Source organism: Mirounga angustirostris, unplaced genomic scaffold (genome assembly GCF_029215605.1).
Source record: "Mirounga angustirostris isolate CCGP_5_RB_7025 unplaced genomic scaffold, mMirAng1.0.hap1 SCAF_12, whole genome shotgun sequence".
Taxonomy (NCBI): Eukaryota; Metazoa; Chordata; class Mammalia; order Carnivora; family Phocidae; genus Mirounga; species Mirounga angustirostris.
Genome location: NW_026991720.1, coordinates 77,760,567 through 77,784,394, shown reverse-complemented (window position 1 = coordinate 77,784,394; position 23,828 = coordinate 77,760,567). Strand labels below are relative to the sequence as shown.

The 23,828-nt window shown below is 34.5% G+C and overlaps 1 protein-coding gene across 2 annotated transcripts in view; it reads right to left on the bottom strand.

The window, feature by feature from the left end:
* SEMA3D (semaphorin 3D) overlaps positions 1–23,828 on the bottom strand; it is a 271,318-nt gene that overhangs the window by 12,537 nt on the left and 234,953 nt on the right. Inside the window, exon 18 of one of the 2 annotated variants that reach the window (XM_064575343.1) lies at positions 21,167–21,563. The exons of the other annotated variant lie outside the window; for it this stretch is intronic. Coding sequence (XP_064431413.1) covers positions 21,414–21,563 — 150 coding nt within the window. The 3' untranslated portion in view covers positions 21,167–21,413. Of the gene's footprint in view, positions 1–21,166; positions 21,564–23,828 lie in introns of those variants that run through there. 2 annotated transcript variants of the gene reach the window in all.

The following is a 23,828-nucleotide window of genomic DNA, read 5'->3' as shown; positions in this document are numbered from 1 at the left end:
TCCTATGATCTGAGATTTAATTAGGAAGAGTGGCAACATATTGATTATAGGTATATTTGTTATAAAATGCTCTATTCAATACATATATATTTTGAGTCTAAGTAAATGTTTTCTATTTATTTGTTTTCTGTCCATTCTAATACAATGAGTTCCTTTAGAAATTCCTAAATTGTCACAAAATCTTAGAGTTGGAAGAGACTTTGAGGTGCTGTTATGTAAACTTGTACTCAGAAGACTTCAAGGGAAACAGTTTCATGTATGGTAAGTAATAACCTACCTTATATAAATTACCCTCAAAAAGATCAGGGATCCCTGATTGAGATTATTTACCCTTCCTATTTTAAAACCAGGAAGTTTGGGAGATTTGATAAAAATTCCATCACTTCGTATTCTTGTATTGCCTAAAATTAAGAAGGTGGATTAGAAGTTGCTTTAAAGGTATAAAAATGTCCTTATAATAAAATTCTAATCTGGAAGATCAGGCTCCCATATGAATAATGGATGGAGAAAAAACAGCTGACTTACACATCTTCCCTTTCCTTCTACTCACTCTATTTTACCTGTACTGATGTCTTTATTCATTTCTCATTTTTCACTTTATCTCTTCCATCTACTACCTAACTCAATCTATTCTCATTCTGTATCTCCCATGCAAATCAGACCCACGACTCTGTATCATACACATGACAAAACAACTCATCAACTCCAAGTTGATAAACTGTCAGTGAAGTTCTTTATCAATAAAGTATTAAAAAGTGTCTAGATTGTGATTGTATTTTCCACCCTCTCATTTATTTTTTGACACAACTTAAAAAACAAAGGAAAGAAGAATGTTTGAATATCACTTTGTTTTCTTAAGGAACTGTTTTTAATGACCCTAACATGGTAATGCTTGGAGGACAATTGTCTGTCATAATTCTATGGTAACTACATTTATCATCAGATAGAGAAAAGCAAGTGTGTCCAAAATATGGATGATTTCATAAAATCAAGTAACAAAAAGTGACAATGATTCTGAATATTATTAAGTTTACACATTAGCTTGCCCTTAAGAAAACTCCCACCTGAAATAAACATTAATCATAGAAAATTAAATTGTATTAATCAGGATTAATATTCTAAGGTTAAGTCCGCAAGAAAAGATATTATATTAAGAACAACACCTACATATTTGAGAGACTAAGTAAAATAACCCATGTGCACATGCACTAAATTTTCAACCAATCGGATTGCTTCTTTCTAGTTAATTATGGCTCCTTTTTGAAGCTCCAGAAACATTAAGTGTCCAGAAATATTAGCGTGATTCTCAGAATCATCAACAAGGAACTAAGAGTTTAGAATGACCAAATATTTGTCATTTCCAACTCTATCACATCAGTAGACATAGCAAATGTGCTATTAATTTCCATTTGATGGGCTATATAAAAATTAAGACAAAAATGCTTCATCAGATAATGTTTAGCTTATCATTTCTAACATTCTGCTCTCAAGCTAGCCAGATAATTTCACTTCTTTACCGGTATTATGTTCTTGATATTCACATAGGCAGTTATGTTGTTTACTCAATCTCTCTATATTCTCTTGCGATATTTTATCATGAATTGGGTGTTTAGCCTCTCAATCATTCCCATGGCTCTTGTACACATTCTTCACAATTTGTTGACACCAATGAGCACAGGCATCAGCATTTTACACATGGCCTTACTTAGATTTCATCAGTAGATTGTCACCCGCCTTCAATGATCTCATCCACCAAAGAGTAAACATGACATCAAACAGGCTGAATTGGTTTTTCTCTCATAAGATATAAATATAAATATAAACTATTTCCTATCATTGTATTTTCAAAATCAGACTTTGATCATTACCACTATTTTTAGCATATATGATTCAAACTATGTGTGTTTTAGAAGCTAATTATATTCTTTTTTTCTTTTACTCCATGATATTTGCCAATTTACAAGAAAAAAATTGTATAAAAGTAGAAATTTAATAGTCTTATGAAAAGACTTATAATAAAGATCAAATATACTCGGAAAAAAGCTAAGTCTTGTCTATTTTCCTAATACTCACTAAATTTTGAGCATTCAAACTTTTCCAATATCTTTTTGTTTATTTTTTTTAAGATTTTTTTTTTTTTTTACTTACTTAAGAGAGAGTAAGAGAGAACACGAGCAGGGAGAGGGGCAGAGGGAGAAGCAGACTCCCCACTGAGCAGGGAGCCCAGTGTGAGACTCCATCCCAGGACCTCGGGATCATGACCTGAGCCAAAGGCAGATGCTTAACCATTTGAGCCACCCAGGCACCCCTAATATCTTTTTATAAAACAAAGAATGACACAATGACACTCAATAACAGATATGTGAAATTTATTTAAAACCCAAACCATCTTAATTCTTACACTAGAGTATTACTTTATTAAGTGGCAAACCATCAAATTTTAATTTTTATGAATAAACTTGTGCTATATAGCACACAAAAAATAACAATAAAGCTCTGCTACAATTTCAAATTCATGCAAATAGTTGGCTCATTCTGCTGCATCTTGTGGATTTTTCTTGTGTTTTTTCCTCTTCTCAGAACATTTTCCCCCATCTACCACCTACCACCATCTATCAAATTCTATTGATTCTCCAAGGTCAGCTCAAATGTCACTTTCTCTGTGAAGTTTTCTGCAATCCTAATTAAAATAAACTACTTCTGACTCTATGGTTTGATAGCACTTGGTTATATTTCCTTAGAATATAACATTCTCCTCTATTAGAATGGAAATTCTGGCAATAACAAGACTCTATCTACTTGCTTTATGGTCCCATAAGAGCTAGCACAAATATTTAGTCATCCAAGTCTCTGTATATTGCTAGAAAAACAGATTCTGCAGAGTAGTATGGATTTAAGTATCCAGCTTAAGAAAAAGAACTTAAAGTCCATTCAGAGGGCCAGTGGGTCTGGTGACCAAGTGCCCTTAAATTTCTCCTATACCAATAGCTACTCTAGAATAAGAATTGGATATATGAATATCCAGAAATTTCTGGGGTTTTTTTGCTTGTCCCTAATAACCATATCCATTTAAGTCATGATATTTAACCACCTTTTTCCTTATAATAAGACTTACAGATAAATAACTTGTTGGTGCTGGGAAAATGCCATTTTGTAGTCAAAATGGAGAAAAGATAAACTATCGACTTCCTGCCTCCAAAGTATTGCCCACAGGTACATCTTGATCTTCCAAAAAATATGTATAGTTGTCCTTTTAGGCAGAAATAATATCCTCACGCAACAAAACTATCTTTTAAATTTAACACACAGTGGGTTTCAAGCAAAATCTTTAAAAAAAAAATAAGAGTCACAGTGATAATTCAAGTGCTTCAGATAAATGAAAGCTTTTTATTGACTCATTTAGTCTCTCCATTCATGTCTTTTTGAGCCCTGATGTTTTTGACAAAGAGATTATGGAACTGAGTATGGTTACAGTAATTATTAATACTTGTTTTTCATCTACCCTAGGAACAAACAGGTATTACTGGATGAAGAAAGAGACTCACTTCAATTACAGGGTAGTGACTCTACAATTGGAGATACTATCTCAAAGAATTGCCCTTAGCCTATTTGATCAAGTCACTGTGTAGTCATTAATTCCAGTCATAAAGTCAAATTTAAAAGGATACCCCCAACTTAAACCCAATTATCTCTTTCTTGCCTAGAAACTGAATACATATATCCTCCTTAGTTTCTCTGGGAAGTGAGTTTATTTAAACCATCTCCAATGAATTTTTTAGCAATTACAAACTCAAAACATCCAATGAGATGTGTAAATACGTAAACCACACTTGGACTTACATTATCTTCCTAATAGATTATGACAAAAATGTCAGGAAAAGAGAAAGTAACATAAGTAAATTATTAGCTTGTTGAATTGTGGTCAGATAAAATTAACCCTCAAATTATTTTGCTATAATTGTCTCATTTTAAGGTGATTATCAATATTAGTGAAGACGATACAAATGATGTATTTTCTTAACTGTAACATCTACTGATTTGGTATAAAATGACTGTTTAAAATGTTCACAATAGGGGCACCTGGGTGGCTCAGTTGTTAAGCGTCTGCCTTCAGCTCAGGTCATGATCCCAGGGTCCTGGGATGGAGCCTCCGCATTAGCCTCCCTGCTCCACGGGAAGCCTGCTTCTCCCTCTCCCACTCCCCCTGCTTGTGTTCCTGCTCTCACTGTGTATCTCTCTGTCAAATAAATAAATAAAATCTTTTAAAAAAAAGTTCACAATATGCATAAATACTATTTTTTCAGTAATGGTTCAATGGTATGATTTCATAATAAATTCAAGGGCTGTACTCATGTCTAATTCTTGAAGGCCAATAATGTAATTATAGGTACTGCTTTGTGTGTAAAATGTGTTTATTCCATTTTAATTTGGAAGAGTCACCCAATTTTCTAAGGGTGATTTCTGAATTGATATGATGCTCGATGAGATTAAGTTCTACTATATCTGACTTCAAGCCTACCCATAATACTGTACTTTAGCTCTTAAATGTCTGAGCGTGTGATTTTTTTTTTCATACATGGGAAATTATCAGAATATCAAAGGATTTGCTACACAGATATTTTTCTTCTTACTTTTCATCTTTTCTCCTAGATATCAACAATATGGACATATTGGATCCAAGAAGAACTGGCATTACATTTCTCAAAAGCATGCAAATGATAAATAAGGAGCAATAAGTGTGTTTAGAAATGTTTGGAGAGGGCAGTCAGGAACGTACTGGAAGTGACTTAATGATTTATAAGATTAAAGTGATCTGAAGAGTTTAATAATATGAATTAGGGGGTGGAATTCAAAAAAAAATATGCCTGATCTTGCTCAGATGTTCTGTCTTGCAGTTCTTGACATTAAACAATCTTTAGCTTCTCCATTTAAAATCATAAATGTTTGGTTACCAAAATGATTTTTCCAAATTCCCCAGGCTCTCCACTACCCCGCTCTATCAGAATACAGGGTTTTAAATATCTTAATGGTGTAACTGGCACAGAATCTTTTCTACATTAGCACTGGGATATTCAAACACTTTCAACACTACAACAAGCCTAGGGAGACAATTAAAGTAAATATTTCTCAAAAATGTTTGAAGTAAAATAACTTTGTGTTATCCTTTATATAAACTGATCTATTTATGGCTTCCTAATGAAGAGTCGGAATGTGGATTGAGTAGAGCAAAGCAAGCTACTGTCGGGGAAAAAAATGTGCTTTTGCACAAGTGTCATATTTTGAGCAAAACTTTAGATAAAAATGATCTATTCTTCTTACTGAAACACATTAGTACCCCACCCCCTATGCACAAATGTGCGCGCACACACACACACCACTGATAAAAAGCAAACATTTTTTGTCACTGTAAAACACTCCAACGGTGACTGTTCATTTTAACTACCCACCCCTGGTGTCTTGGGTTGTCACTCACATGGACATTGCTCTTATTGTCTTGGCTAGAAACCACATTTTTGACTTCTACAAAAGTTCTGGTTATCTTCAACTTGTCAACTGCTTTATACTGTGAAGAATGCTTAGCACCTGGACGCCTGATGAAGCTAGATGCAAGGTCAGGCAAAGCTGTGATGACTGTAAGAGTCAGGCTTCAAAACTGCTTTCCTATGGCAAATTGTATTCAAGAAAAGGTTTCTTGGATGTTCCGTAAAAGTAAGTGACTAGGCAACACACTCTCCTGATTCCTAAAAACCTAGTCTTTTTACAAATGACAGTTAAAGATTAGTCTTCTCGCTTTTGGAAATTGCCTATGCTTAGAAATTGAGAAACACTTCTGGCCTTGAATTTCTTTTTTTTTAAGATTTTATTTATTTATTTGAGAGAGAGAGAATGAGAGACAGAGAGCATGAGAGGGAGGAGGGTCAGAGGGAGAAGCAGACTCCCCGCCGAGCAGGGAGCCCGATGCGGGACTCGATCCTGGGACTCCAGGATCATGACCTGAGCCGAAGGCAGTCGCTTAACCAACTGAGCCACCCAGGCGCCCCTGGCCTTGAATTTCTATAGAACAGTGATGCTTCTGGAGTTAAAAAAAAAAAAAAAAAAAAAACTAACCATTTTATAATTCCATGTTTCCCTTTTCTTATTTTTTCTTTTCTTCATTTCTAGGGGTAATAGAAATTCAAAACAGTGTATTTGTTTCTGTTTTCATTTTATTTTGCTTTTATGGCATAAATGGTCATCTTCCTTAGAGACTCATAAAATGTATGTGTATCTAAGCTTTTACATTAACTTTTTTAGATGTACTATTTATTCAAGTTCTCAATGATCCATCTCTCCTATGACTAAAATTCAGAATCCATAATTGGTAAACTATGATTGATAAATTCAATTAAATAGAAGTCAAATACTCAATAATTCAAGTACATGTGAATCAAAGACATACCTAAGCAAATGCCTATGATAAACTAAGGAAACAAAGTTACTTGCAACACATCATAAAGAGGTCATTTTTTTCCTACATGAAGAATCTTAATACATACATACATACATATATTCCAAAAGAAAAATGGAAGATGACTGTGAACCTCTAGTTGCCATCACACTGCTTAGCACATAGGAAGATCATAAAATGTTTTATGAAGAAATGGGTGAATAAACAACTATTCAGGCAAGTGTCCAAAGATTTCAATTAAAAGCTTCACTTTTTCTGGAATTGACCAGTAAAGCAATTGCGTAAAGATTATACATATACACACATATATATTTTATTAACATGTTAAATATATATTACATATTATATATAAAATATATACATATATTTTATATAAAATATATGTATATATGTACATATGTGTATATACATATATTTTATATAAAAATATATATATGGATATAAAAATACTATCTTTTCCCTTTATATTATCATGTAAATAGGAAGGTAGAAGGTACTTTCAAATACTACAAATAAAATTTTATTTACGAGGAACTCCCTATGCTTAATCTCATCACATAGCTATAACTTCCAGTCCAATCTAAAGTAAGCATATAAAAGAAAAAAATGTTATTTACTAAGTAGAAAGTCTAAGTAAACCCTTATTTCTAAGGGAGATCAAAGAATTCAACATCTAATAGCCTTCTGATATCTATAGATATTATAAAGAGATTTTGACATTGCATTAAATACACAAGAATATTAAATATTCTACCTTGAGAATTAACTTGGGTTTCTCAAATATTTATATGTGGCTTTAGAATAAAAAGTTAATAGACTTCATTTATAATTCCTTTTAAAAGCAGTTTAATTTATTAATTATTATAGAGACTTAAAAACAATATATTCAATAGAATGAATTAATTGTCCTTTTGATGTTTTCTTACAAACTAATTTGTATCTCAATAGCTTTTTTCTTCTAGAATTTCTATAGCTTTTTTTGTTACACTAAATACATTCAAATGATATTGTTTTTGTATCTACTTATGCCAAAAACAGTCTCACAATACATATAAAAGTCAAAGAATTTTGCATAATAGTCCATAAGAGAAAGGGTGTTTTTATTTTGGTCCGGAGAAAATTGATTTGAATAAAGTCCAGTCTTTCTCAAACTGTATTCAACTTAATTGATTTTCTATACCTTAAATTAAATCTTATCCCTCCTTTCTCAGTGACCCAGACATTTACATAAACTGTTTTATAATGTTGATTAAATTCAAAGCTTGCTAAATACTGTGGGAATTAAAGTCCATGAAATCTTGTTGTAACTCTTACTTTTTTTTTATAGGGTTTTTTTTGGTCTAAATGTCCTATTCTCAGCTTCTGGGATGGGCAGCCTGGGCCAAGGGAGGAGGGACTGACAGTTGGCACCCCGAGGAGGGAGAGTGGATGGAATTTTTTTTTTAATATAAACAAACAAACAAGCAAACAAATATTAAATTCTCTGCCCACACACACAACTCATATGAGTGGATGATTGATATTTAGAAAAAAAGGAAGGAGAAGAAAAGAAAAAGCACTTACTTGGGTAACTTTAAGCTTTCTTCCTCAAATGCTTTCAGCAGGCAAAGTGGATGTAAATTTCTATGTTAGTAATAGAGTGCTAAGTGTAAGATACTTTTTGCTCAAAGAAGGACATTACATTTGGGTCTGATTTCACTAAGTAGAGCATGCATATCAGTAATGAACAAAATGAGAATACTTTCTATAAATATTTGTTACTACTGAGAAGCTAATTATATATTATTTCATCATTATCCCCTGGAATATATTTAAATCTCAGGCAAGTAAGCTACAATAAAGGTTACTGAAATTTTGTGCTAAAAACCTATGTTATAATAAAAAGACTTGGAAATCTTTGACTTGTGAGGAAATTTATCAACAAAAGATAAAATGTTTATAGTATTATAGGTTCTTTTTTTTTTTTAAGATTTTATTTATTTATTTGACACAGAGAGACACAGCGAGAGAGGGAACACAAGCAGGGGGAGTGGGAGAGGGAGAAGCAGGCCTCCCCCCAAGGAGGGAGCCCGATGTGGGACTCGATCCCAGGACCCTGGGATCATGACCTGAGCCGAAGGCAGACGCTTAAGACTGAGCCACCCAGGCGCCCCAGGTTCTTATTTTTTAATATATTTTTATTTTCTGAAGTCATATGCTTTGAAATATTTGAAACATCATTAGTTTTTGATGTAGCAAAATATTTTAAAATAGTTCTTTGAAATGTCTTGAGAGATAAATCTGTTATCTGTAATATTTCATCAGATCCATACAGATTTTTTTTCTCTTTGGAATATGTCTAGAGATGCACAGCCCCTGTTAAATTGTTTTATTGGTCCTGGAATTGAAAACACACCATCTGCAAGATTTTCCTTAAAGGTGACTGGAAAGATACTTTATTCTCATTTTGAAAGTGTTTGTGTCTACACAACTATTGGTGTCATTTTTATCCAGTGCTTATCAATAGAGCCTTGACCAAATTGACACTGTGTATATGCTAATGAAACAATCAATGACAACTGTGATAACTCTTGAAACAAACTATCTTCTCTAGCTGTGTGGTCTCACATTTATCAGTTGGATTTGCTAACAATGTTTATAGTCTGTAATTACGAATCTTCCACTTTTTTGAGTTTTGAAATAGAAAATAGAAACAAAACACCCTCTCTCCTTTTAAATAAGTTATTTTTGTTTCCTTCCTGATTTGCATATAATTCATATTCTATCCCTATATGTATGAGTATGTAGAGAAATTGTTAAGAATTTAATATATCACTTACGTTTATATACTGAATTTGCCTATAAGTTTAGAATTAAGCACATTGAATTATGAAACTTACTTTTCAAGTTGTTTAGAAAATCAAAGCAAATTGAATGGCCTGAAATATTTTATTTCTATATGGCAATAATATATATGCTGACAATTAATATGCTTAAATTTAAAACTCTGTACTTAGGTAAAATATTTTATTTTAGTTTAAAGTTACTTCATTATGCTACCAAATGGTGAAGGCAATGGTATAAGGCAGAAATATAGCTGCCCTTCTATAACACTAGATAGAAGTGAGAATATTCGCTCGCTGATCTGTTTGGGATTGAGGAGGAATACCAGCATTAATTCAAGACAAGTACTAGAAAGTCACAAATCATCTTCCTATAGCATAACACTGACATATTTTGGAGATAAATGACCAAATAGTCCATTAGATATTTTTTATGCATGGAAAATCTGCTCATATAGGGAGGTTTGTGTTGGTTCAAGCTGCCATAACAAAATAACATAGCCTGGGTGGCTTAAACAACCAAAAAATATTTCTCACAATTTTGGAGGCTGAGAAGTCCAAGATCAAGGTGTCTGGCAATTCACATACAGATATTCTCAGTGGGCTCAAAATATGCTAGTTCTATTTCCATTATTATAGGAAACATTCTTATAAAACTTTGCCTTTGCATATGATGAATCTCCAGTTTTCCAACCTAGGATGGCTTTTTTTTTTTTTTTTTGGACATCTGTGTTTTTTTATGGTTATGCCTTCTTCAAGGTACTACTTTCAGTAATGTTAGTATAGTATTACGTGTCTGAAAAGATTCCTGGAATTTGTTAGAAATGAATTTCAGTTTAAGAACCAGCAACTCGTTATCGTGGTCTTCAGTTTGGTGGCTAAATCTACTGCTTTTTCTACATAGCATACATGAAAATGTTCTAGCATAGAACTATGCTAAATTTAGATATGGTAGCATGAATTTAAAATATCAGAAAACCAAAAAGCACACGAAAAAACACCTACACTAATTATTAGGGAAATGTAAATCAAAACCACAACGACAAACCACTTCATGCCATCAGTATGGCTGTTATCAAAAATCAGAAAGTGACAAGTGTTGGTGAGGATGTGGAGAAACTGGAAGCCTTGTGCATCGCTGGTGGGAATGGAACATGGTACAACCACTATGGAAAACACTATGCTGTTTCCTCAAAAAGTTAAACCTAAAATTACCACATGATCCAGCACTTTCACTTTTGGGTAAACACCCAGAAGAATTGAAAACAGGGACTTGAACAGATATTTGTATACCAATATTCATAACAGTGTTATTCACAAAATAGCCAAATGGTGGAAATAACCCAAATTTTCACTAACAGATGAATGGATAAACAAAATGTTGTTATACGTACAATGGAATATGATTCAGCATTAAAAACGAATGAAATTCTTGAGAATTCTTAATCTCAGGAAACAAACTGAGGGTTGCTGGCGTGGTGGGGGTGGGAGGGATGGAGTGGCTGGGTGATAGACATTGGGGAGGGTATGTGCTATGGTGAGCACTGTGAATTGTGTAAGACTGTTGAATCACAGACCTGTACCTCTGAAACAAATAATACATTATATGTTTAAAAAAAAAAAGAAGAAGAAGAAGAAGATAGCAGGAAGGGAAAAATGAAGAGGGGGAAATCAGAGGGGGAGATGAACCATGAGAGACTATGGACTCTGAGAAACCAACTGAGGTTTCTAGAGGGGGGTGGGGTGGGAGGGATGGGGTGACTGGGTGATAGACACTGGGGAGGGTACGTGCTCTGGTAAGCGCTGTGAATTGTGCAAGACTGTTGAATCTCAGATCTGTACCTCTGAAACAAATAATGCAATATATGTTAAGAAAGAAAAAAAGAAGAAGAAGAAGATAGCAGGAGGGGAAAAATGAAGGGAGGGAAATCAGAGGGGGAGACAAACCATGAGAGACGATGGACTCTGAAAAACAAACTGAGGGTTCTAGAGGGGAGGGGTGTGGGAGGATGGGTTAGCCTGGTGATGGGTATTAAAGAGGGCACGTTCTGCATGGAGCACTGGGTATTATGCACAAACAATGAATCATGGAACACTACATCTAAAACTAATGATGTAATGTGTGGGGATTAACATAACAATAAAAAATAAAAAAAGAAGTCATTGCTTTAAAACCAAAAAAAAAAAAACTAATGATGTAATGTATGATGATTAACATAACATAATAAAAAAAAGGAATGAAATGCTGATAAATGTAACAACATAGATGAACCTTGAAGACATCATGCTAAGCGAAATAGCCAGACCCAATAGGACAAATACAGTATGAATCTACTTATAGGAGTTACCTAAGTAGTCAACTTCATAGAAACAGAAAGTAGAAGGGTGCTTTTCAGGGGCTGAGGGGCAGAAGGAACAGGGAGTTCTTGTTTAATGGGTAGAGAGTGTCAATTTGCAATGTTGAAAAGTTCCAGAAATGGATGGTGGTGATGGTTGCACAATAATGTGAATGTATTTAATGTCACTGAACTGTACACCTGAAAATGGTTTAAATGGTAAATTTTATGTATATATTTAACACAATTAAAAATTTTGTTTTGTAATATCAGAATGCCTTTAACAGCAAATCTAAAGGGCCCAGCACGTGGACCAGCATATGTGGAATGGAGATACTTGATGGAAGGATCTCTTCCTGAGGAGAGAGAGTAGAAGACATCCTGTAAGATTTGGAAGAAAGACAGAAATATTAACTCCTGAATAGTGTGCACTAAAATTATTCCTAAGTTAAGTTCCCATAGACTTGGATCTAGTCTTGGCAGAGGAGGAGTACACTTAAAGTGTAACTATATATTTTATGAAATCCCAAGGAGTTATTCTTGGGAGGATTTTGAAACCCCTTCCTAACAGGAAATGCTTAAAATAGCTGGGAGGGATCTGAAGGAACCTGTAATTCTCACAGTTCTGCAACTGGAGCTGAGCTTTTTTCCATTATTATTGTGACACTACTGAATCCTTAGCTTAGTGTGGTCTGAGGAAATGCTGGTTACACAAGCTGTTCCCATTCCAGCTTCTATAATACTTGTCATCAGTAGGACAGTACCTTCAAATTTCAAACGTAGGGGTAAACAAGAATGGAAATGCACCTTCCTGAGAGTGCTGATAACTCAAAATTACCTATTCCACTTACTCATGACACCAGTAATTTCCACCAGGAACCCAGAAGTCGGTTCCTCTCTCCATCCATAAATTTGGCAGAAAGTTATAATTGCAATGTTTGAACAGCAACAACATGAAGTGTTCCTCTCTGAATTACAAGTGCTTTTAAGCCAATTGCTTGAGGCAAACACGCTCCTTGCATCAACAAGTCAGTGAAAGTTGATTGAAAGAGGAGAAAAGCCGAGAGATTCTCTCAGTGATTGATAACCACAAACACCTGTATTAAAGGGCTAGCCACCAAGAATTATGGAAGTAATGAAGCAGTAGCAAATCTCACGTTCCCTGCTGATTCCTTGACAACATAATTGTATCTTACTTGCTGATATTTTAATCATAGTGCTGGAGAACACCCAGTTAAGCCAAAAAGAATCATGAAATCTGTGTCCATATGTGTGCATGTCTTTTACCTATAATGGAATATAAAGATATATATGGAATATATAGAATAATATGTAGTGAATATATATATACACATACATATGTATATGAATAACACATCTTATTTTTAGAGAAAGGTGTAGAAGCCAATGAAAATATACAATAGCTTATATATCTTTTGCTTCCATCTTATTTTAAAACCGTTTACCATCCTACTATTCTCATTAGTATCATTATAAAAACAATGAAATAAAATTTAATCTGCCAAAGACATAGGACATTCAATGCAATAGAAATCATCTACTCTTTACATACGGTTAGGCAATAAGTAGATTATCTTTAGCTACAAATCTTATGTTAATTTTACTGTAAAGATACACAATGTGATGAATGTTAAATTGCTCACGATCAGATTTCAGAGGCATCCAAAAATATACTCTTTAGCAGCTTCTTGATTTCTCTCAAATCATGGAAAAATAGAACACAAAAAGTGTTTGTAAATTAAAAATACTAAAAACTGTTTATAATGTGCTCATTGAACAAACACTTTTCTGGTCATTGCAGCCATACTCAAAATCTGCTGAGATTCTTCAGACACTTGAAAACTAAGCAAATATCATGGAGTCATGTCCTGATAACAAATCTACTCTAGTAGATTTTTCTAATGGAATTCTTCTTCCAGGGGGAAAAAAATTAAAAATGAGGAGGAAATATCAGTAACTAATATTGCATTTTCAGATCAAATTTCTATCGTTTATTATTCAAGACAGCATAAAACTCCTATATTAGAATCAATGGCATTTCATGAAATTTTAATTTTTTTTCTAATTTCTAAACTTCATGGCCTACAAAGAATACTGCCTGAAGAATAACCTATTAGGAATTCAACAAAAGAACATATTTATAGTAACAATGGACAATGCCACTTCTATTTACATTTTCCTTGCCCCTATTCAAAATGATTCCCTAAAAGTTTTTTTTGTTTTGTTTTTTTTTGTTTTGTTTTGTTTTGTTTTTTGTACCTCTTATAAGGTTGCCAAAGGTTAACAGAGACTACATTTTTTTCCAACTACAACACAATCCCAAGCTTAGCTTATAGCTAGCTCTTAGTTCATATTTTCTTTAAGTAAAACTCAATTCAGCTTCATGGTGTGATTTAAATACTGTTTGCCTCTATTATATAATAATATGGACTCATCAATTATATGATGAACGTTATATTTGTGCCTGTAACTGTTTCTAAATTCAGTAGCTTGTCATAGAAAAAATAAAATAATAATGACTCTTAGCTATAACTTTCTTATTTCCAGGCACTATTTGTTTTTTTGTTTTGTTTTTTGTTTTTTTTCCCCCACAAGTTTGGCTTTATTTATTTATTTTTTTTAGATTCCACATATAAGTGATATCATATAGTAGTTACCTTTCTCTGACTTAACTCACTTAGCATAATGCACTCAAGGTCCATTCAAGTTGTTAGAAATAGCAGAATTTCCTTCTTTCTAATGGCTGAATTTTTTTTTATTCTTATGTTAATCCCCATACATTACATCATTAGTTTTAGATGAAGTGTTCCATGATTCATTGTTTGTGCATAACACCCAGTGCTCCATGCAGAATGTGCCCTCCTCAATACCCACCACCAGGCTAACCCATCCTCCCATCCCCCTCCCCTCTAGAACCCTCAGTTTGTTTTTCAGAGTCTATCCTCTCTCATGGTTCGTCTACCCCTCCGATTTCCCCCGCTTCATTCTTCCCCTCCCGCTACCTTCTTCTTCTTCTTCTTTTTTTTTTTTCTTAACATATATTGCATTATTTGTTTCAGAGGTACTATTTGATAGACATTCAGATTCTTTCTAGTTAAGGGTGAACTTACGTTACCTCTGTTGTCTTCAATTTGACCCAGACTATTGAGTGCATTACTTATTGCATTACTAAATTAAAATTGTTGAGGTAGAGTCTTCAAGAAAAAAAACTAGAAAATTTTAATGAAAAAATATTTAAATGATAGCATGCCCAGCTTGTGCTAGTAATCGCCTTTGACATAGATCTTGAAATACATGGGACAAATTAAAGGTATTTTTAAATACTTTAAATTGCTTTTTAACAATTTTGAGACTCCTCTAATATCACCTGGATCCAGGAAATTTAATCCAATTTAAATTTATACATGTGTACAAGTATATTTTTAAAATGTTTCATTAGGTATTCCCATGGTTAATTTGCACCCTCTTCCTGTTAAATAATGCAACATACTTTGAACTTGAGATGGTATGCCTCACCCAAATCCAGAACCAACTAGCCACAGGTGTCCACCATATGAGCTGCTGAAAACAGGGTCATGAGGATTGCAGTGCACAGAAAATATGTTCATCTCAACGTGAAGCTAGGCGCCGTTTATACACTCTAGGTATTTTTACTGGTAGCCTTTGAAATAGACAGGTGGCTCGGTATGATTTTGGTCTGTCGAGCAGATGTTTATCTATGCCTAACAGATCGTAAAAACCTAAAGGTTAATAAAGGGATAAGAGGTGTGACCGTGAGTAGGGCTTGGTTTGAGTCCATAGTATAATTTAACTATGAAGTTGACACAGTATATAGAGAAGTACATTAAAGATAGCATTTCCTTCCTGACAAAGAGATACTTAAATGTTTCCAGCGCCATTAGACTTCGTGAGGTGTGAACTTGTGCTAGATTATTTTCAGGTAGAATGGGGTTTTAGTGACATGAGAGGCATCAGAGTGGACTTTCAAAGCCAGTTGTTCTTTTGCTAGAAAAAATTAAAAATAAATAAATCTAGTAACACAGAGAATAGGTTAAATATGTTATATCATCATTCCACAAAATATAGGGTTTCAAATGAAATTGTGTCAGAGACATTTGCTTTTGTTCTTGAAAATTGTAGTTTCTTTTTAATAAAAGTACTTCTAGGAAATGACATCCAGTATTAGAATGCTATAGTTACTGTACTAACATTATTGACATGTGAAATACACAATCCTGAATCTTAATTGCTCTAGTTTCATACTGATAAGTCACTAAAAACAATTTATAGAATTCAATTTGAGTTCATATGGCAAAAGAATGCACTTATGCTCACTTTATTTGACACAGCACTTATTTGATGAGTCTTATCTCTGAACTTCTTTTAAAATAGGATAAATGCTGTTATTGAGGCAAATATGATCTGAATATGCAAAAAGACAGTCAATTAAGGAATTTTTTTTTTTTACTAAAATAATTAGTAATTAGTCTAGAGTAAGGGGATCTATTCTGAAATTATAGGTTGAGGATCAGGAAATTAAAATGATAAAACTCATAAATATGAGAGCTTCTTTTCAAAGCTGTGTGGAATAATTGAGATAAATTTACTAATATCTAGCACAAAAATATGAAGCACTCAGAGAGTCATAAATACAGGATGTGTGTGAAGAGAATATACATTTTGATATTTTGGGAATTATTTACAACCTTTGAAGAGCAGATATTTGTTCTTTCAGACACTCAACAAAACATAAAGCAGGATTCTAGAAATATAACACTATGTAGAGTCCAGTTTGATCAAGCATAGTTTGTTGGTTTGCTTCTCTTACAAAGATAAAATGTTAGAACTATGTGTAGAATTTGTATGGGGATATCTGTGTGCAAAGTATAATGCTGGACAATCTTAAATGATATAAAGACTTTTAAAAGGGTGAACTTAAACTCACACTCAGACTTAATAGTCAGTGAGGAAATGCTTTCCACATGGCTTTCAATGTGCCACCATCCAACCCTCTGCTTCCAAGGTTTTTGCAGTGGCAGACAGGGAAGACACCAAGGGTGAAGTGATTCTAGGTCCACAGCTGTGGGTAACTTTATGGCTCCAGGAGAAAATATTCATACTCTGCAATTGCAATCAACATGATTCTGGATCCACAGTTCAGTCTTTTGATGCCTTAGTTACTGCAGAACGTTTTTATTTGAAAGTCAATTTCAGTCCAATTCTAAAATGTAAATTTACTAATATGCAGTTTCCAGTTTACCAAGTTTCCAGTTTACCAAGAAACACGTGGGGAAATTATAATACTAATTGGTATAGCAACGTTTATCTGGATATTTAAATAATTTCTTAGTCTCATATTGAAGGTAAACGCTTAGTGCTCTCTCTCTCTTTCACACAGGATCAAACCTATAGAAAAGTTAAAAACAAAACCTCATCAAACTTCAGTTTCCCAAAATCTGAGAAATGGGATTGATGTTAAGGATTGAATGAGGTGATGCATGTAAAAATGCCTGGTATATATATGTGCTTAACAAACGTGAGCTATTATTAAATATTATTTATTACTGTCATTTTCTTTTAAATTTGGAGCTCTACCGTTAGTCCATAATATTCGTAATATCCATCATACTTCTCCATAATATTCAAAATTAGAGTAAACAACATATTTAAATGGTTCAAAATTGAAGACTATAAGAAGAACAGATACTGGAAATTCTTCATTCTTTCCTTATTCCCAACCAATTGATTCCCTGTCAAGAGGTAATTCATGATCAACTCCTCTGTAGCCTTCCAAAAATATTTTGCATATATGCAAGCAAATTATAAAAATATTATTCACTTTTATACATGTTGCCACATAGTATGTTTAACACATTTCTATGTTTGGTTATTATTAGACTTTTGTTATTGGTTAAGTTCTCGCTCACTTTATTTGATGTCCTGGGGACTGACCACTTGTTTACATGATAGTCAGTGCTTACTAGCTGTCTCTGACTCAAATTAAGCACCTATCTTGCCCCCCTCTTTTGACATCCAACAATGGGAATCTTTAATTCCTGTCTTAAAACTCCCCACACTCTTCTTTCCCCTTCTCTGGAATAAAAACCTACTCTAAGGACAAATTTAGAAATTAAATCATTCCATATTTTTTATACTTAATAGTGAATATTGATACACAACAAAATGAGCCTCTTCTAGTTTTATTTCTGTCTCCCCTGATATGTAAGGCTTTTATGGATTTTCAGAAAAATAAAACTAAACAAACCTTTTTCATCAAATATTTGGGAAGTATGTTAATAGGGCACTGGAATGTAGTGGCTGTGAATCCTGGTTCTTCTAAATATCTGCCACCTCAGCCAGGTCATCTTCCTCCCTCTGTGTCCTCAACATAATCTCTAAGATAAGGCAGTTGGGCCAAATAGTTTCTACATTCCCCGGCACTAATATGATGCCTCTATTTTATGTCTGCAAAGGCCTTTTGGCTCTCATGCCACAATGCAAATGTCAACAGAAACATGGAGAAATGAGAATTTGCATAAATCTAGGAAATTATACTGATACCAACAGGTATCAGTTACTCCCACATTTTCCGAAGAGGGAGGCTTCCATTTTGGGCTGCAAGGTGGGTGTCCTCAATTTTAACTATAGGAATTGTTAAAAAGATGTTTTTAAACCATTACTGTATTTGCTTTTTAAGAGCAAAATCAAAGGAGAATTCGGTTTCTCGTCTTTGAATTGTTTAAACTTTTTATAAAATATCATATGGACATAAAATTCAAACATGGGAAGGAACAATATGAACATTTAAAGTAAATAAAATGAAAACTAAATTTAAGTAAAAATTTAAAATGTCAGGGTCCGCTCCCTTACCCAGCCTCAGTGATCTCTGCAGTAGTGGATGCTGTTGGCTTCTCTCCCCGATCCCCCTGACTGGCTGGACACCCATCCCTCCTCACCTGCTGTGAGCATTGTCTGCTGAAGTATCATGACATACACCTACTCCATGGGTCAAAGTACTCATGTGAGGATTCTGCCAGTTGTTAAGTATACCTATTCCAACTAAGAATTGCAGAACTAGACTTGGGAAAAAATAGGGTGGGTTTATGGACCCACTTGACCCACTATGAGATGGACTTGAGCTACACCTCCATTGATCACCTAACTTCCATAAGCCCATACACCACCTATGGGCCAGGGTAGTGTTTGGTGTCTTTAGGAATTGGAGCCAGTACCCAATAATCCATGAAAAGTTTATTCCCATTCCCAAATTCATAGTCACTCTGAAAAATGGCCACAAGTTCTTTGAAGAAGGAGGAAGATTTATAATGTGGTTTTGGCAGAGTAGCAGAGTCCTTCCTCAAAGGGCCCAGGCATCCCGTACGTTCCGGGAGTTCTGAGTCTGTGAACTGAATCAAGTATGGGAATTGGTTGAAGGATTATAACTCTATTTTGGTAATTCAAGTCAGACTTCTATTAACATTAACCAGATTTAGAACTCTTTTAAATACATAAATCAAGTAAGATTTTTGTAGGCTGCCATCAATTTTAGATCTAGGGAGACCATGATCAATTAGCCAATGGCAAAAATCTCTGCAGGTCAAATGATTTTAATTACTGCATTGACTGTGATGCCCATTAGAGTAACCACACTGACCTTTGCTCTGGTGATTAAATGTCACCAGTTGGTTTCTGCCATGCGAGGTGAACACCATCCACACTGAATTCAGAGAGTCCCATTCAATGGCATTCTGATTGTATTTTTAGCCTATGGAGAACAGCGTCTAGAGACATCCTCAAGGACTCCAGGACTCCCCACAACAAGGTTTTTCTGAAAGGCTCTATAATGACAGTATCCTCTAGACTCTTCCAGGGACATACTAAGGGGATGGTTGAGAAGGTCTTAAATGATAAATCTACTCTAGGATTCCAATCTTCAAGAGCTTTTGCATACTTGCCTTTATAATACACCAAGGAAGATCTGAAATTTCAATTTAATTTGGTGTAGATCAACCAAGCAAACTGTTAAAGCCATTCCCAGTGTTTCAACTAACACACTGAATTCAGAATCTCTGCTTAATGCGCTGATATCAATACATTTAGGTCGATCCAACATTATATTCCTTCCACCCTGATCTATACATGTCCCTTTAGTTTCTGACCGTATATATTGTCAAAAACTTACAATTTTTAAAAATGTTTATGGCACCGCCTATTGAGTCATAGTTTGTACCTTACTTCTGTAACTTACTGAGACTGGGACTCTTCAAACGTCACACGTAGTCAGTAATATGACTGTCTAAATCTCTGCCTTGAAAAGCAACATTCTGCCAGATGTCAAGCCTAGATCCTCAGCTTCCTCAGCCACCAGATATTATCCAACATCAGAAAGTGTCTCAAGGAGAAAAGTGATTACGGGCATACAGTGTCAATTCACCATTCCCTCCACGGCTTTCATCTTTTACATCTCTTATTTTCAGACCCTCCCCAGGACGTTGCTTGACTTCAGCACATTCTTCACAAACTCAGCCTTCAGTTGGGGCCCTTCAAATATCCAGTATTGTTACTTCCTCTCTGTGCAGCTGCTTAAAGCCTTGCTGGGTTTCTCTTCCCCCTCTTGTAGAGGCCCTTCGCTTGGGTCAAAACTGTGTCTTAAGTCCATCCTCAGAATCACCAAACATCAAAGGAAATGAGCTGCCTATTGTTAGCTCATGTCTGAATGATGGTCCCATCTGAGGAATTTTAGCCAGATAGGACTTCTTTCCCTCCACAGCATTCTGATGGCTTACAAATATAAGCTTTGTGATTTAAGCTATTTGTGGTAATGGAAACTCTGGTCTTACCCAGACCTATTACATCTTGCTAAGAAGCAGAATTCCCCATTTGGCTATGCCTGTTAGAAACTCTATGTTAGATGTAGCTCCTTGATTAGTGACGTTTTAGAGTATGAAGGCAGAGAGCTGGTTATGTGCTATTGAAAATTTGAAAATCCAGAATAAAAGCATCTCTAGGATCTCTACTTTGGGGCATTAGATCCTCTAGTTTTCTTAGCAAAATTAATTTAATTTCTCTAGGAAAAAAGTATCTGATTTTAAAACTCTTTGTTCAAACTCTTTGTGATTCTTCAGAGAAAATATGCTTCTTTTGTGCTATATACCAGGCTGTGACCTCCTCTGCATTAACTGTCAGGTAACTTGCCTGTCTTTCAGAAATGTGTTGAGATATCTATCTTGTCCATTACTACTCAGTTGTCATTCTCTTCATTGATGGAGGTTTATTTGAATGAGCGTCACTGAAAATAGACAATGCATGCAATGAGTCTACCACTATACTTAGGTATCTTTTCAAAGATATCATGGAATATTTTAAATATTTTTGAAATTAGAATGAACTGTTCAACTACTAAGTTTTAAAGTGAATACTTAATGTACCTTGGTACAGAAAAAATATGCTGTGGAAATAAGCAAAGACCACCAAATAAGACCACCAAATGAGAACAAACAGAGGCTATTTATTCAGAGCTTGCTATAACAAGAGAGTCAGCCACCACCTCTTGGGTTTGGCAAAGCCTCAAAGGCAGTCATGAGAATGGGAAGCTTTATGGGGGGGGGGCAGGGAAGAGGGAAGGCTTCATATAAACTTTAATTGAAGGTTGTGGCATGGGCAAGCTAGGGGGAGGTTAACTAGAAGTAGAGTATCCTGTGTGGTTGGTTTGAGGAGCACATTTGACATGCACTAGTTGGTCCTAAGTTGGGAGCATGGGCAAAAATTAGGGATGCTGGCTGGCCGTCATTGACTGAGTCCCATCCACCAAGTTCCATCTGTTCTGGGCTGACTGTTGCAGAGACTGGTTTGCCTTTCCTGCTGGTTGTTCAGATGATGGGTCAGAGTTGTATTGTCATATATGATGTGGCCACTGTCCATTTGTATATCCAGTTTCTGGATATAAAAATAGTTACAGATTTGTTTAGTAACAATTTGGCTGAAATATTACTTTCCTCCACATCTTATACCAAGAAGCAAGTGAATTGTACACACAGAAGATTGCATAAATTTCCACCTCCCATCTTGCCATTATAAAGTCTTATTAGAAAGTTGCTTTCTAAACTAAAATGAGCGAGGCTAATAACAATTCAAATATTGACAGTTAAAGCTAAGTTCCCAGTAAGTTACTTCATTAAGTTAAAAATTCTTAGCATTTTGATTGGTAATTGATAGGTGGCTTTATTTTGGAAATGTCTGATTGATAGAAAATCTCCCCAATCCCTCAAGCATATATAGGAGAATGTCAAATCATTGACTTCCATATTTTGTACAGTTCTTTTCACTATTCCTTTTTTTCCACCTAGCCAAAACCTGCACAATGCTCCCTCATTTGCTGTATTATTACATCAGTAACGTATTTATCATCCAGGCATAGATGCATTCAAGTTTATTACATTGTTACTGAATCCTTTAAAAAAAATACCAATTTATTTAGTAGAATAACTGTCAGTTAATGTCAAATTAAGCATTGTGCCAAAAGATATAATAAAAAATTACCAATTTATGATAATCTCTTTTATGATGAGTGATTAAATATGAATTAGTTTAAAAGTTTAGCCTTATCTAGCAAGAAGAATCTTATATGCCCTTTCAATAGTAAAACATAGAGAAAGAAAGAAAAAAAATACTTTCATTTTTTTTAAAGATTTTGAAAAAAATACTTTTAAAAGAATGGCTTTCTGATGGCTTATTGATTCTATTTTTAGAGTTGTTTTCTTTTGTGTCTTTTTTATAAGCATTTAATGAATGCTAATGACATTTTGCATTCATCTTTTATTAACTGAATAAACGCTTTTAGATGGAGGAGGAAATATCAAATAAATAAAGTTAAGACACCAACAAAGAAGGCATATAAGAGGTATATAACAATTATCTTCTCGTCACTACATATGCTTTGGACATGCCACATCCTTGATTACTGGGCATAGTCTCTACTGGATGGGCAATGATGTACATGAACCAATCTGTCTCCCCCGCTGGGTTGCAGTTGGCTGGACCCACATTCACACCTGACACTGGCCTGATCAGATTCTCTCCCATGAGAATTATGGGTTAGAAGCTAGAATGTATAGTCATTGTCTGATACAGAATAAAGAAAAATTATATCATCATTCAACAGATGTAGGAAAAAAAAACCAGTAGTCAAAATTCAATCTCCATTCATGACAAAAAGCTTTCAGTAAACCAGGAATATAAGTGAATTTTTCCATTCTGTTTAAAAACATCAATGAAAAACTTAGAATAAAGTTATTCAATGGTAAAAAGCTGTAAACAATAGATAAGAACAAGGCAAGGACAAATACTCTTTACTTATTCTTTGTCTGTGGGTCCTAGGGAAGGAAATATGGGCGGGGAGTGGTGAAGGAAGGAGAAGAAAATGAATTGAAAGGAAAGAGTGCAATTTATACCAAGGGTACGAAAGGAGCTTATGTTATGTTTGAGTGTTCTATTTCTTTTTTTTTTTAAATTGTATCTTTTTTTATTATGTTCAGTTAGCCACTGTATAGTACATAATTAGTTTTTGATGTAGTGTTCAATGAGTCATTAGTTAAGTATAACACCCAGTGCTCATCACAGCACGCGCCCTCCTCAATACCCATCACCCTGTTACATGCCCCTCCCCCCCTGCCAAAACCCTCAATTGTTTCCTGGAGTCCATAGTCTCTCATGGTTCATCTCCTTCTCTGATTTCTCCCCCTTTGGATTTCCCTCCCTTCTCCTATGGTCCTCCATGCTATTGCTTATATTCCACATATTGAGTGTTCTATTTCTTAAACACAAGGTTGGTGGGAACACAAGTTTAGTTTTATTATAGTTTAACATGTATATGTAACATTACAAACTCTTCCAAAAGTAATGCATATTTTTGAGATAATATATCATCCAAGAGGAACAACATAACTGAGTAATTACTTGGGGTAAAGATAAGGGAATAACCTTAAGTCATTTAGGACAATTACTTTTTTAGTCAGGTGATAACTGAGTCTCATTAAAATGACCACATGTGAAACTATAGCTCCAAGCAGAAGGTGAGGGTCCATTTCTCCTATATTGTCTTCAGACTTTAAAATAGTTGGAAGAGGCCACACTCCTTTATATTCAGTGAATTCCCAAAAGATTGAATTCCAAATTTCTACATTCACATCTCCCTTCTACTCC